At 40.3% G+C, this 15,061-nt stretch overlaps 1 protein-coding gene across 2 annotated transcripts in view; it reads right to left on the reverse strand.

Annotated features, from left to right (window-relative positions):
- npr3 (natriuretic peptide receptor 3) overlaps window positions 1-15,061 on the reverse strand; it is an 83,478-nt gene that overhangs the window by 7,380 nt on the left and 61,037 nt on the right. For both annotated transcript variants that reach the window (XM_080208846.1, XM_080208808.1), the window contains exons 4-7: window positions 14,367-14,502; window positions 8,391-8,485; window positions 5,848-5,977; window positions 3,804-3,888 (exon numbers count right to left, since the gene is read on the reverse strand). In XM_080208846.1, the coding sequence (XP_080064972.1) occupies window positions 3,804-3,888; window positions 5,848-5,977; window positions 8,391-8,485; window positions 14,367-14,502 (446 nt within the window). The remainder of the gene's footprint in view (window positions 1-3,803; window positions 3,889-5,847; window positions 5,978-8,390; window positions 8,486-14,366; window positions 14,503-15,061) is intronic.

The raw sequence follows: 15,061 nt of genomic DNA on the forward strand, positions 1-15,061 counted from the left end.
CCATTTAGGCCACTGGGTTTTTGGATTGCTGGTCTAGTAACAATAACATTGCATTATTGCCTCCCCTTTTAAAATTACTAAATAGAAAATTAAATTCCCTATTCCATTAACCTGCTCTGTTACTTTATCTAAGAAATCAATTAAGTCCATCAAATTCGCTGACTTTCATTTACTCATTACCCATACTTTTCCAAATGCCCTTTAATTTCACCACAACGAATGAAGAAATGCAATATAAATAAGTGATAAAATTTTAAAAGTGGGTGTTGGAACAGAGAACTGACAGTGTATTCACACATAATCTCCAAGGTGGCAGGACAAGTTGAAAAGGCTATTGAAAAAGCATTAGGGATGCTTTGCTTTATTAATGGAGGCACAGGGTACAAAAGCAAGGAAATGATGATAAACCTTCCTAAATCTCTGGTTGAGCCTCATTTTGGACATCGCACCTCAGCAAACATGTCAAATCCTTGGACAAAGTGCAAAAGACATTTACTGCAATGGTACCAGGGACGAGGGAATTCAGTTACGTAGGAAGACTGCAGAAACTGGGTTGTTTTCCTTAGGGCGCAAAAGGACCAGAGGAAGTTTGATAGAGATGTCCAAAATCATGAAGGGTTCACAATCACAGAATTGTTATGGTGCAGAATAGGTCATTTGGCTCATTGCGTCTGTACCAGCTCTCCAAACAAGCATTAGTTCCATTCCCCTGACATTTTCCTACACCCTATTATTTCCATTCAACTAATCATCCAACGTCCTCTTGAGTGCCTCAATTGATCCTGCCTCCACCACACTTCCAGGCAGTGCATTCCAGACCTGAACCACTGGTTGTGTGGAAAAGTTTTCTCACATCGCATTTGCTTCTTTTGCAAATCACTTTAAATCTGTGCCCTCTCATTTTTGATCCTTTTATGAGGGGAAGCATTTTTTTTGTTCAGGCATCACTAGCTGAGTCAGTATTTATGCCTATCTTTAATTGTGCTTGAACTGAGTAAAATCATAAAATCCCTACAGTGCAGAAGGAGGCCATTCAGCCCATCAGAATTGAACCCGGGTGCCTGGCGCTGTAAGGCAGCAGTGCTAACCACTGTGCCACCGTGGGCTGCAGGGAGCATTTTTTAAGAGTCAACCACATTGCTGTTGGTCTGGAGTCACATGTAGGTCAGACCAGGTAAAGAAGGCATATTGCCTTCTCTAATGGGCATTAGTGAACAAGATGAGTTTTTACAAAAATTGACAACAACCTTTAGAATTTTAATTCCTGATTTTTTATTGAGTTCAAATTTCACCCTCTGCCATGATGGTATCTGAAACTGAGTCCTCAGAGTATTTCCTTGCATCTCTGGATTACTACTCGAATGACAATATCACTAAGCCTCCACCTTCCTATATTCTTTGTTCAACCCCTCATGATTTTGAACATCTCTATCAAATCTCCTCTTCACCTTCTTCTCTCCAAGGAGAACAATCCCAAACTCTCCAATCTATATTCATAATCAAAGTTTCTCATTACTTGAATCATTCTTGTAAACCTCTTTTGCACTGTCTCCAATGTACTGAAATCCTTCATATAGTGTGGCACCTAGAACTGTACGCAATACTTCAGCTGAGGTCTAACTTCTACTTTAATGCAACATATAAATTAGCATTAGGCCATTTGACTCTTCAGGCATGTCCCATCATTTGAGAAAATCATGGCTGATTTGATGATGGCCTCAGCTCCACTTTCTTGCCTACCTCCTCATTCTTTAACTCCTCTCTTAGTCAATAATCTATTTACCTCTGCCAGAAAACTATTCAATGACCCTGCTTCCACTGTTCTCTGGGCGAGAGAGTTCCAAAGACTCAGAGAAAAGAATTGCCTCATCTCCATCATGGGTCATAGGAAAATCTGCCCCCCATAGCAGAACTAGAGGACACAGATTTAAGATGATTGGTGCATGTATCAGAGGTGGGAATTGAAATTTCTTTTTACATCATAAGTTGTTAGGACCTGTAATAGCCTTTAGAAGAGAATTGGACAAGAACTTGAAGGGAAATCATTTTCTTCAGTTGCACTATAGGAAAGAACAAGGGAGCAAAATTGGATAGCCCGATCAAAAAGCCAGGTTAATCACAGTGGGACGAAGGCACAGCATCAAACTATGATTCTACGAAAATGAATTAGAGGACTGGAATATACTAGAATACTGCAGTCCATCTGGCTAATCAGTAAATGTGAAAATACCAAACTATGCTCCACCTCTCATACACTTCAATGGCTTCATTCACCCAAAACCTTTGCAGTCAATGAATTCCTTTTAGGCATCCTTCTCCTGTGGATACTTTGAAGAATTTAAACGGGCCTTCTTCTAAGAATAAAGGAAAGTATACACATGAGACAATTTTCAAACTTTCCACTCTCAGAGGGTGAGTTTGCCTACAAAATCCAATAATTAATCTCTAACTTGAACTCATGTCTTCCATTCTGTCTCACCAAGTCCTCCAGACCTGTCATGTTTAGAAGTCAGGACGGGAGGGTTCTTTAACACAGACAAAATTACACTAACTCCCATTTGAAAACAGCATGTAATCAACCTCTTCTTTTTTGGAATTCTTCACTAAGGAACTATTCATGGCTTTATGATAACTTTTTTTTCTCCAATACCTTCCCCCCTCCTTGCCTTTCCTGTATTAGTTAAGTTGCTGGGAAATACATTACAGTGACAGCAGCATTAAATACTGCAAGAAAGTCTGATTAGTTCAGTCTGGAATAGCTTTGGCAACTTAGTGGATATGTATTCTAATTGTGCCTACTTCACCGAGACAGATTAGCAGACAGATCTGGAGACCACATTTAATTAAGGATCACTGTGTTAAATCAAACTTCCCTACATTTGCTGACTTGGTTTGGAGACATAGGCCCCTACTTCCGAAAGATATGGTTGATTACATGACGCCTACATTAATAAAGGAAGAAGAAAGATACAGAAAGCTTATGAACTGGTGCTGAAAAGTGGGAATAAGAAACCCTTGCCTTTTATGCCGCCCTGGTGTTGCACTTTGCTCTCAAATCATAGAACCTTGCCTCAGGCTGTAACACTCTGACCTCTATCAGTAACACTGCATTCCATTGCACTTTACCTTTCACCATTAACACTGGAGTGTGGTATCCACGGGGGAGATGAAATGATAAAGTCAACCCAAGTCACTAGAGTTTAAACACTGGCTCTTCAGAAGACCATGAGAAATGATTTTGCAAAGGATGTTTCCAGTTGTTCCTTCTGCTATTTTAGCTCAAAGTAAAACATACAAAATAACTTACTACAAAGAAAATAAAACCCAGGGAGTGCTGTACAGCTCTTTGCTGCCAAATTCAAACATATTCTTATACACAGTGATAGATGTATTATTTTATACCTTCACATTTATTTCAGAAACATCGCATTTTTTTACCTCAACAGATGCCCTGACATGCCAATCACTTCACTGATTTGGAGGACCTTGGTTCATTCAAATCAGTCCAGAGATGCAGCCAAAACTTCCTGAACTCAGGAAAATAATACTTGTTAGGGATTCTATGCTCATTGTCATAAGGAATTTGACACTGAACAAAACGCCATGGCACATTTTCACTAACGTACTTTTTTTTTAAAAGTACAATGGGAACAGCACTCCAGACCTGAAGTGCTCCTTCCTTAAACTGTCCTTGATCTTTAAGTAGAAGAATAATTCCATGCACACATTTGTTTATAAAAGAAAATACAATGTTTTCATTTGTTTCCCTCTCCCAGGCTCCATTCCCAAATGGCACTTCCTACCTGAACAAGTAAAACGCCAGCAGCAACGCACATCCCAGCAATGAGCCGACTACAATGCCTGTGACTGCAGACTCTCCGAGCCCACCTACGCAGAACAAGACAAGTAGTTACTGTTCACATCAAGTATGTGTTCAAATAAAACAATGCTACCATTCAGAAAATGCATTTCTTTGGTAATTATTATTTGCTAACATGTTAAACAAGTAACCTTTTTCATAATGACTGCATTTGATTGATTTGTTTCACATTTTTGCTGCAAATTAAAAGTACTAGTCTGCGATGAACATGTTGCTTGAACTTAATGCCAGTTAAAAATGTAACTACAATTGATTGCAGTTTGTCTGGGGTAATCTAATACCACTCTTTCAGCATATTACATCGTGATTCTGTTTTAAGAAAAAAAATGCAATGTGACAATAGTGCCCCAAATCACCCAGAAATTAGAGAAAATAACATAAGAACATAAGAGCTAGGAGCAAGAGTAGGCCATCTGGCCCCTCGAGCCTGCTCCTCCATTCAGTAAGATAATGGCTACTCTTTTGTGGACTCAGCTCCACTTACCCACCTGCTCATCATAACCCTTAATTCCCTACTGTCGAAAAACCTATCCATCTTTTCCTTAAAAACATTCAACAAGGTAGCCTCAACTGCTTCACTGGACAGCGAATTCCACAGATTCACAATCCTGTAGGTGAAGAAGTTTCTCCTCAACTCAATCCTAAACCTGCTCCCCCTTATTTTGAGATCATGCTGCCTAGTTCTAGTTTCAACTGCCAGTAGAAAAAACCTCTCCGCTTTTATCTTATCTATTTCCTTCATAATCTTATACGTTTCTATAAGATCTCCCATCATTCTTCTGAATTCCAATGAGTATAGTCCCAATCTACTCAGTTTCTCCTCATAAGTCAACTCTCTCAACTCTGTAGTCAACCTAGTGAATCTCCTCTGCACCCTATCCAGTGCCAATATATCCTTTCTCAAGTGAGGAGACCAAAGTTGTACACAGTATTCCAGGTGTGACCTCATCAGTATCTTCTACAACTTCACCATAACCTCTCTGTTTTTAATCTCCATCCCTCTAGCAATGAAGGACAAATTCTATTTGCCTTTTTAATTACCTGCTGTACCTGCAAACCAAGTTTTTATGATTCATGCACATGGACACCCAGGTCCCTCTGCAGAGCAGAACGCTGCAACTTTTTACTATTTAAATAATACTCCACTTTGATGTTATTCCTACTAAAATCGATGACTTCACATTTACCAGCATTGTACTCCATCTGTCAAACCCTTGTCTACTCACTTAAACAATTCATACTCCTTTGCAGACTTCCAATGTCCTCTGCACACTTTGCTCTACCACTCATCTTAGTGTCACTTGCGAACTTTGACACACTACACTTGGTCTCCAGCTCCAAATCATCTATATGAATTATAAACAATTCCGGTCCCAATACTGTTCCCTGACGCACACCACTAGTCACTGATCGCCAACCAAAAAAAACACCAATTTACCACCAGCCTTTGCTTTTTGTTAGTTAATCAACCCTCTATCCTTGCTAATACATTACCCCTAACACTGTGCACCTTTATCTTTCGCAGCAGCCTTTGGTGTGGCATCTTCTCAAATGCTTTATGGAAATCCACCACATCCAGATCCAGATGTTCATCATTTCACTCATAATGTCCTCAAAGAATTCTATGAAATTAGTTAAACATGACCTGCCTTTCATTAACCCATATTGCATCTTCTCAATGGGACAATTTCTATCCAGATGTCTCGCTATTTCTTCCTTGATGATAGATTGAAACATTTTCCCCACTATAGAAGTTAAGCCAACCAGCCTATAGTCACGTACCTTTATTTACCTCCTTTTTTAAACAGTGGTGACACATTTACTGTCTTCCTATCTGCTGGAACCACCCTAGATTCCAGCCAATTATAGTAAATTACCACTAATACATTTGCTATTGCCCCCACCATCTCTTTTAGTACCCTGGGATGCAAAATGTTTAATGTTTGAAGATAAATTACATGACTTACAGGTAGTTGCATGGTCCTTCGCAAAACCACAGCTTGGTTCATCTGGAGGTGGCATTCCATTTGCCCAGAGAAGCCTCACATTTGGCCTGACTGCAAAGGTTCCATTCAAGCCATAGTAGTCAGCTATTACCTATAATCAGAGAAACACAGATACTTTAAGAATTTGAGCAATTAAAGTTCCTTTCACTATATTAAAACCCTACATTTATATTATGCACTTCATCATAATTATGGTCTGCTTATGATATCTTTTGTGTTTTTCCTCTCTACTTACTTCACTTTATTGTTTACAATTTAGTGGTAAGACCACTGAGTAATTTTCAGTCCCATAAACAACCACAAAATTTACTTGAAACAACTCATTTTGTTGTGAGCTGTGACTCAGTCAACAGCACTCTTGACTCTGAGTCAGAATTTCTCTCAGTTCAAGTTCCACTCCAGAACTTGTGCACAAAAAATCAAAGGTGACTTCAATACAATACCAAAGACTCATGGGACTAGAGTTTCACTACCAGGGCGGGTAACTAGAAGCAAGAAATTTATTGACTTGGCAGGGCCAGCTCAGTTTAAAACACTTGGTAACACACACCTTTGCTCTGGAGAAGGCAAGTGTAGGTTGGAGTTAGACCCACCAACCCCAATCTCATTTGTAATAAAAATAATTAGGCCCTCCAGTCCTCAGACCTCCTAATCCCCCATTCACTTTCATGGCTCTGTTATTGCCTTCTATGCCAACTTGTAAACCCCAACACTTATACTCTCCATGCCAACTCATGCTTCTTCCGCGCCCATTCACCCAGTGTGTATCAGGTACACAATCAATCAATCATTTGGCAAATGTGGAACTGCACTGAAGAAAATAAAAGATCCGTTCAAAAATATTCTTTGAAAAAAATGTCAATTGGAGCGATCATTATATCATCAATAACAACGGCTTGAAATACTTTATAGCTCAATCTTGTCCAAGTATACATTGAGACATTAACAAAAGGGATCACAGAACAAAGAACTTATTATAACCACTTAATGGTGTCACTCAATCAAGTAAGATCAACAATTCACTTCAGCTGTCAAAACAGAACCCACGCTCAGTGAATGCTTTTACTGACTTGTGCTCACAGCTGGACAAGCAATTTTGACTGAATAAAACATCACAACGGATTCTAATATGTACATAAAGCTCAAGATGAACAATTGGTAGCAATGATTATATATTTTCTATTACCTCAGTATATGCACTGGAACATAGGGAATGAAATGCATGCAATAGCAAGCAAAGAACAATTTAACAAATCAGTCAGTACTTTTAGGACCATGTGAGTTGACCTGTTACCCAAAAGATACTGGCTGTTAGAATGCATTAACCTATTAACCTCAGGTGAGCAAACACAATCCATAAACTCTCTGGCCACCATAGGAAAGGTGAGGGGAGTTTTAGTGCATGATAACTTACTGAAGAGATGAGCTGAAAAGACAGAATTGACTTCCTGTCAAGCAAGTATTCTGGACGAGGCTGTGGGAGAGCAGGTAGGTCTGACCTCTGACCTGGGTTTGCAGGTGGAGTGGAGAATGGAGAAGCAATTCAGCTCCTTCTTACTCTTGTCTTCTCTCTGAGCGTGTCTTTATTTTGCTGTAGTTGCCAGGTTTACAGAGACCCAGGAAGCCAGCTGAATTGAGTTAAATTCAAGGTTTTTAACCTTATTAATATTTGAAATGCCAATCTGCTCCCAGAGAATGGGCAGCAAGGTGGCACAATGGTTAGCATTGCTGCCTCACAGCGCTAGGGACTCGGGTTTGATTCCCGGCTTAGGTCACTGTGTGTGGAGTTTGCATGTTCTCTCCATGTCTGCCTGGGTTTCCTTCGGGTACTCCGGTTTCCTCCCACAGTCTGAAAGACGTGCTGGTTAGGTGCATTGATCTGAACATGTACCACGGTGTGGCGACTAGGGGAATTTCACAGTAACTTCATTGCAATGTTAATCTCAGCCTTACTTGTGATTAATAAATAATCTTTTTGTTTAGTCTGAACATATCTCAGCCTGTCTCAGTAAAACTAGAAAGTCAGCAAGTTGAAGTTGAGCTCACGGCGCTCTGGGAATTTTTCCCCTTTAACCTACCAGTCGTTCATGTTAAAATCTTCCCCATCGCTATTACAAAATTAGAGAATGTTCAATAAATTACATACAAGCACCCATTGTCTAAGTTAAAAACATGTTATTAAACCATCAATTAAACTAACACATCTGTCTAAAGCCCAAAATGTTGTTGCTGACCTTCAAAAATTGGAATGCTGGAAGTAACATTTCCAGCAACATTTACTTTGCTACAGGTTTTCTTTGCAATTATCTAAATGAAATCATTTGCAAATATGAACAATTAATTGAATATTCCAATTAGCGAGGAATTGGATTTTTAAATCAACTATACTGAATTGTACATATACAGTCGTCAAACTTTACAGCAAACCATTCTTATGCAAATATTTCTAATAGTTTCTGATACACACCACATGTATGGTACAGAAAAGTAACTACTTTAGTTACCTCTTGTGTTCCTGTTCTAGGTTCAGTCATCGCTATCACAGAGAAATCTCCATATCTGTCCCCATTGGCATCAATTGACACCTGGCCTGCTATGCCTGATAAATGGAATGCACCAAATGATTAAATCAATTAGTTACAAATGTTCTTCAATTCCAAATGAAACAAGAGATGATTCAACAGATTCATGAAGAAATATACAACAGGAAATCCCATTCTTCTTCCAAAATTTTTGTTGGCATTCCCAAAGAAATTGTCATTCTTTTCCTAAAGTCTGCATTCATTCCAAATACCATATTTTTTTCTAATTTTGCTAACGGAACGTTAGATAATTCCAGCTATTAGAATACATGACTTTTTAAACAATAATTAACATTAGAGGCATTAAAACTATTTTGCCATTGTTTTCTTTTAGGCATAGGGATTCTGAATAGAAGCCAATTCAAATACAGATTTGTCTGAAATATGTTTGGACAGACAGAGAAAATTCCACTACAATCCCTCTGGTCTACTGTGATGTGTTTCTCAAACAGGCCATGAACTGTGTCCCTTCCAAAGTTCAGCTGTTGAAGAGTTCACCAAAAACTGTAAGGACAACTCAACAAGTTGCCTATTCTGAGCTGGTCAGATCTCTTGGATGATATCACTTATGCCCAGGTATTCTAAAGTGACAAAAACCTGCCATCATAACATATCAATATCTCATCAATTCAAGAGAATTTTAGCAAATAGCCATATAGAAAATGGAACTGGCAAGTCAATTTATCACTTAATAACTTTACTTAACAAAAATCCATCTCCACCTTGCAAGTTCCAATTGTTTCAACTCTGACAGCCTTTTGGAGGAGATAGTTCCAGATTTCTACTCTCCTTTGGGTGAAAAACTGCTTCCAGATTTTGCTCCAGAATGGCTTAGCTCTAATTGTAAGACTTTGTCCCCTTGGTCTTGAGGAAAAAACTTCTCTGCGTATATTAAATTCAGATCACCCCTAAATCTTGTATACTCAAAGGAATACAAGTCAAGTTTATGTAATGTGTCCTCATACTTCGGCCTTCTGAATTTGCATTGAACTGCAAAACAGGTTGCTGATATTTCATCTGATGAGCTATCTAAGAAGATTCAGTTTGAAATGAAGCAGCCTTGCACACTTCACAGAATTGACACACGCAGGAAGCCATTCTACTCACTGGTTCTCCAAAGGAATTAGTGCCAATCTTCTGGTTTCCCCTTACCCTTGCATGTTATTTCTATTCAAATAATTATTCAATGCCCTTTTGAATATCTCGATTGAACCTGCCTCCACCAGACTTTCAGGCATTGCATTCCAGACCTTAACCACTTGCTCTCAGATCATGTTTGCTCCTTTGGCAAATCACTCTAAACTCATAGATCGACAGTTCCGATGCGCCACAGCAAAGAACCGCACCGATCTCCTCAGAAGACAAACACGGGACACAGTGGACAGAGTACCCTTCGTTGTCCAGTACTTCCCCGGAGCGGAGAAGCTACGATATCTTCTCCGGAGTCTTCAACATATCATTGATGAAGACGAACATCTCACCAGGGCCATCCCCACACCCCCACTTCTTGCTTTCAGACAACCACGCAACCTCAAACAGACCATTGTTCACAGCAAACTACCCAGCCTTCAGGAGAACAGTGACCACAATACCACACAACCCTGCCACAGCAACCTCTGCAAGACATGCCGGATCATCGACATGGATGACATCATCACACGTGAGAATACCATCCACCAGGTACACGGTAAATACTCTTGCAACTCGGCCAACGTTGTCTACCTGATACGCTGCAAGAAAGGATGTCCCGAAGCATGGTACACTGGGGACACCATGCAGACACTATGACAATGGATGAACGAATATTGCTTGACAATCACCAGGCAAGACTGTTCCCTTCCTGTTGGCGAACACTTCAGTGGTCACGGGCATTCAGCCTCTGACCTTCGGGTAAGCATTCTCCAAGGCGGCTTTCACGACATACGACAGTGCAGAGTTGCTGAGCAGAGACTGATAGCCAAGTTCCGCACACATGAGGACGGTCTCAACAGGGATCTTGGGTTCATGTCACACTATCTGTAACCCCCGTGACTTGCCTGGGTTTGCAAAACCTCGCTTACTGTACTGTCTGGAGACAATACACATCTCTTTAACCTGTGATCAGTGCTCCTTCCACGCATATTGTCGGCCACTTTAGGACTTGGAACAGCAGGTTAGGCGTAAAGATTTGCATTCTAGTCAGTAATCTGTAAACTGTCTGTGCTTTATATGCTCTGTCTGAGGCCAGGACTCTCCATTCACCTGACGAAGGGACAAACCCCAAAAGCTTAAGAGCTTACTATCAAATAAATCGGTTGGACTTAAACCTGGTGTTGTCAGACTTTTTACTGTGTTTACCCCAGTCCAACGTCGGCATATCCACATCTTCACCAGTCAGAACAGTTTCTCCATCTTACTCTGCCCGGCTTCCTTTTGATTTTGATCACCTCTATCAAATCTCCTCTCCAGCCTTCTTTTCTCCAAGGAGAACAGTCCTATCTTTTCCAATCTATCCTTTATAACTGAAGTTTTTCATCACTGGAACCATTCTTATAAACCTATTCTGTACTCTCAGCTGCTAAAGTATTCCCATTAATAAGTATCTTAGGAAGGAAAGTAGATTAGAATGCAGTAATCCGGATCCAGTGATCCTGCTGCTGTCATCTTATAGCATTTAGATTTACAATCATTTTTATAATTTGTTCATAAGATATGGACATAGCTTGTAAGGTCAGGATTCATTGCTTAAACCAAATTGCCCTTGAGACGTTGGTGGCAAGTCATCTGCTGTAAGTATACCCACAGTGCAGTTAGGTAGGGACTTCCAAGTTTTTGATACAGCCATAATGATGGAACAGCAATACGTTTCCAAGTCAAAATGGCACGTGCCTTGGAGGGAAAATTGCAGTTGGTGGTGTTCCCATGCACCTGCTACCCTTGCCCTTCTAGTTGCCAGGGTTCAGGAGTTTAAAAGATGCTGTCAGAGAGTTTTGATGAGTCGCTACAGGTCATCTTGTATATGGGGCACACTGCAATGGCAGTGTACCACTAGGAGAAGACATGAATGCTTAAGGTAAAGTTCAATGTGAGAAATTGATTAACATGACCTCTTGTCCATCCTTTTTGTCCCACCAGTTTTCTTGCAAAATATAATGCCTTTACACTCTATATTAATGACTTGGATGACGGGATCAACTGTTTTGTCAGCAAATTTGCTGATGATACAAAGTTTGGTGAGAAAGCAAGTGGTGACATTATTTCAGAGTCCTAGGAGGGCACATAAGCTAAGTGAGTGGGTAAAAAACCGGCAGATGAAGTATAAAGTGGGGAAATGTGAGATTATACACTTTGATTGAAGGAACAGAAAAACAAAATATTTAAATGGTTAGAGACTACAGAATATGATGGTACAGAGGGATCGCTGTGCTCCCCATCTATGAATCACAAATATTTAGCAGGGTGGTACAGCATGTAAGTAAGAAGGGCAGTGGAACATTGCAGTTTATTCTAAGAGGGATTAGACTATAAAGGAGAGAGATCATATGACAGCTGCACAAGATATTAGTGAGGCCACACCTAGAACCTATATTTGCATTGGAGGTTGATTCCTGGGACGCAGGAGCTGGCTGATGAGGGAGAGGTTGAGCAGGTTGGGTCTATACTCATCAAAGTTCAAAAGAATGAGCAGTGATCTTATTGAAGCATTTAAGGGTAATGAAGGCACTTGGCAGGATTGATTCCTTTGTGTGCTACATGTAGTGAATTTCTAAACTTGTCCCCAAAAGATGAGGCCTATGATTCTGGTACCCATATACACAAAGGAAATCTTCCCCCAGGGTTGCTACGTTACATGGAAATCTCTCCCACAAATCAATCATAAACAATTAGTATTATTCAGCTCTCTGGTGCACAGAGTTGACTTATAAGAAATCCACTGATAGCTGGTACACATTTTTCGTAAGTGTAAAATGAATAATGGTCCATCACTGTCATTTCTCAATTTTAAAAATGCTTTGCACTTAACATCTTGTCAATCTAATATACCATTATTGTGCACTATTGAATGTCCTAGTGGACTGAGCATTTTAAACCTTGAGTTGTGCACTTTTTTTTAATTCGCCATGTTGAGGTGATTCAGATTTATTGGGCAGAATTTCAATAACATCTAGAAATGTGTGTTCATAACACTCTCAACTGGCTAGCAGAACTTCTCCGTTGATTTAATGGGTGACAACTCATTAAAATAAGTTGTGGCTTTGTGCAAGATGGGTTTATCGCTTTGGGTAAGATGGTTATAGAGTCAGAGAGAAATACAGCACTGAAACAGACCCTTCAGCCCAACCTTACCACAGTGCCCTTCCAGTTGCCTTTTTCCATAGAGCTGTCAGCCCATTCAGAGGCCAGGCAGCTCAGCAGTGCCACAAAGAATGGTCACCTCTGGGTAAGGAAGAGGCCCCCAGTACCTACACCAGGTACGTTGAAGAAACTAAAAAAGCTAATCACTGGGACTGTGGGGGGGTTGCTTGCAGTGCCTGTGAATGAAAAGAAATGCCTCACCAGGCTGTCACTGGGAGCTGCTGGTGGCCTCTTCGCCCATCAGGGGTGTAGGGGTGTGTTAGTTCACGTTGGCAAAATGCTAATAGCCTGATAAAATGGTAAAGTGATTCCCCTTCATGGGACACTTGAACATTTAAATTGTTTCCTGCCTACTTGTGGTGGGAAGCCTGTCAGAAGCCAATCCTGCCATTGGTAAGATTCCTGGGGGGGGGGCAGGGGAGGCAAGTCAATCATTATCCATTATTGCTTCCCCCCCATGCTGATTTTAATGCCCTCTGATTTTAACGATCCCTTCCCTTATGATCCCACTTTGTGGGAGTCGATAAAATTCTCTCTATTATTTGTGCAATTAACTTTTTAGTCATTTTCAATATTATTTGCACACCTTTAGTGCCCAAGCCTGGGAAGATCTGAATTAGCACCAGGAATATGGCGTATGGTGTACTGACCTTCATTAATAGAGGGATTGAGTTTAGGAGTCGGGAGGTAATGCTGCAACTTTATAGGACCCTTGTCAGACCCCACTTGGAGTACTGTGCGCCGTTCTGGTCGCCTCACTACAGGAAGGATGTGGAAGCTATTGAGAGGGTGCAGAGGAGATTTACAAGGATATTGCCTGGATTGGGAGGCATGCCTTATGAAGATAGGTTGATGGAGCTAGGTCTCTTCTCCCTGGAGAGATGAAGCTTGAGAGGCGAGAGGTGATAGAAATTTATAAAAGATTGAGAGGAACAGATAGGGTGGATTCTCGGAGGCTATTTCCCAGAGCTGAAATAGTCGCTACGAGAGGACACAGGTTTAAGGTGCTGGGAAGCAAGTACAGAAGAGATGTTAGGGGAAAGTTTTTCACTCAGAGGGTGGTGAGTGAGTGGAATCGGCTGCCGTCGATGGTGGTAGAGGCGAACTCGCTGGGGTCTTTTAAAAGACTTCTGGATGCGTACATGGGATCTAATGGCATTGGAAGTTACAGATAGTTCTATCGCTTGGTAGGTATAGATGTGATCGGTGCAACTTGTGGGCCAAAGGCCTGTTTGTGCCGTAGTGTTCTATGTTCTATGAATGCACACAGCAGAATGGCAATCTTTGAAATCACTAGTGAAAGATATTTGAATTGCCTGATATAATTTCCATTCAGAAATTACATCAAAGCTCATTATTGCTGATCTAAATTCAACCTGTTTTGCTTCTCTGATTTCTATCAGAATTCACTCTTTGTACATTTGCATTAACTTTCATATTTCACCTTATCAGATTATGAAGTGATTTTTAATAAAGTTTATATCCAGAAATATTTTGTTTTTTTCTAAACAGAATGCAATGGTATGTTGAGAACAAAGTCCTTATAATTAGTTATTTCTTTACCTTCGAAGGTCGTATTCCACATCTTTTGTACAATTTTTGATCCGTTGGTTTTACTATATCCTCGCTTCAGGACTTCTTGAAGTGCTTTTGCATACAGAACAATGGCATCGTGAAATCCCTCAACAAACATGTTCACCTGCAAAAGACACAACCAGTTTTAAGAATCTACTGATGACCATAAAACCATTGTTGATTGTCAGAAAACTCAACTAGTTCACTAATGTCCTTTAGGGAAAGAAATCTGCCGCCCTTATCCGACCTGTCATATATGTGACTCCAGAGCCACAGCAGTGTGGTTGACTCTCAACCGCCCTCCAAGAGCAACTTGGGATGGGCAATAAATGCTGGCCAGCCAATGGGACCCATGTCCCACGAATGAATAAAAAAAAAGTTAGTACAAATAGAAAAGTGGGATATGGGTGCAGGTTTTCTGAGGTCTAATATAACCCTCGTTTGCAAATAAAGTTCAGAGCTCTCTTCCACCCTCTGAGCCATGTTAAAGCTGGATTATTTCTGTTATTGTTATGCCAAAAATATATTTAAACTCTGCATTATGTATCAGAAGTTAAACTTCTCAGTTTTTCTTTCATTATTTAGTGTCCGAGAATTTTATTTTAAAAATTTTGCACATTCGTTAATTTGTGCTTTTTCCATTGAGTCAGGACTAATTCCCTTGGCTTCATGGTAATAGTAGA

This window comes from Carcharhinus amblyrhynchos, chromosome 1, assembly GCF_965287045.1.
Source record: "Carcharhinus amblyrhynchos chromosome 1, sCarAmb.v2.hapA, whole genome shotgun sequence".
Lineage (NCBI taxonomy): Eukaryota > Metazoa > Chordata > Chondrichthyes > Carcharhiniformes > Carcharhinidae > Carcharhinus > Carcharhinus amblyrhynchos.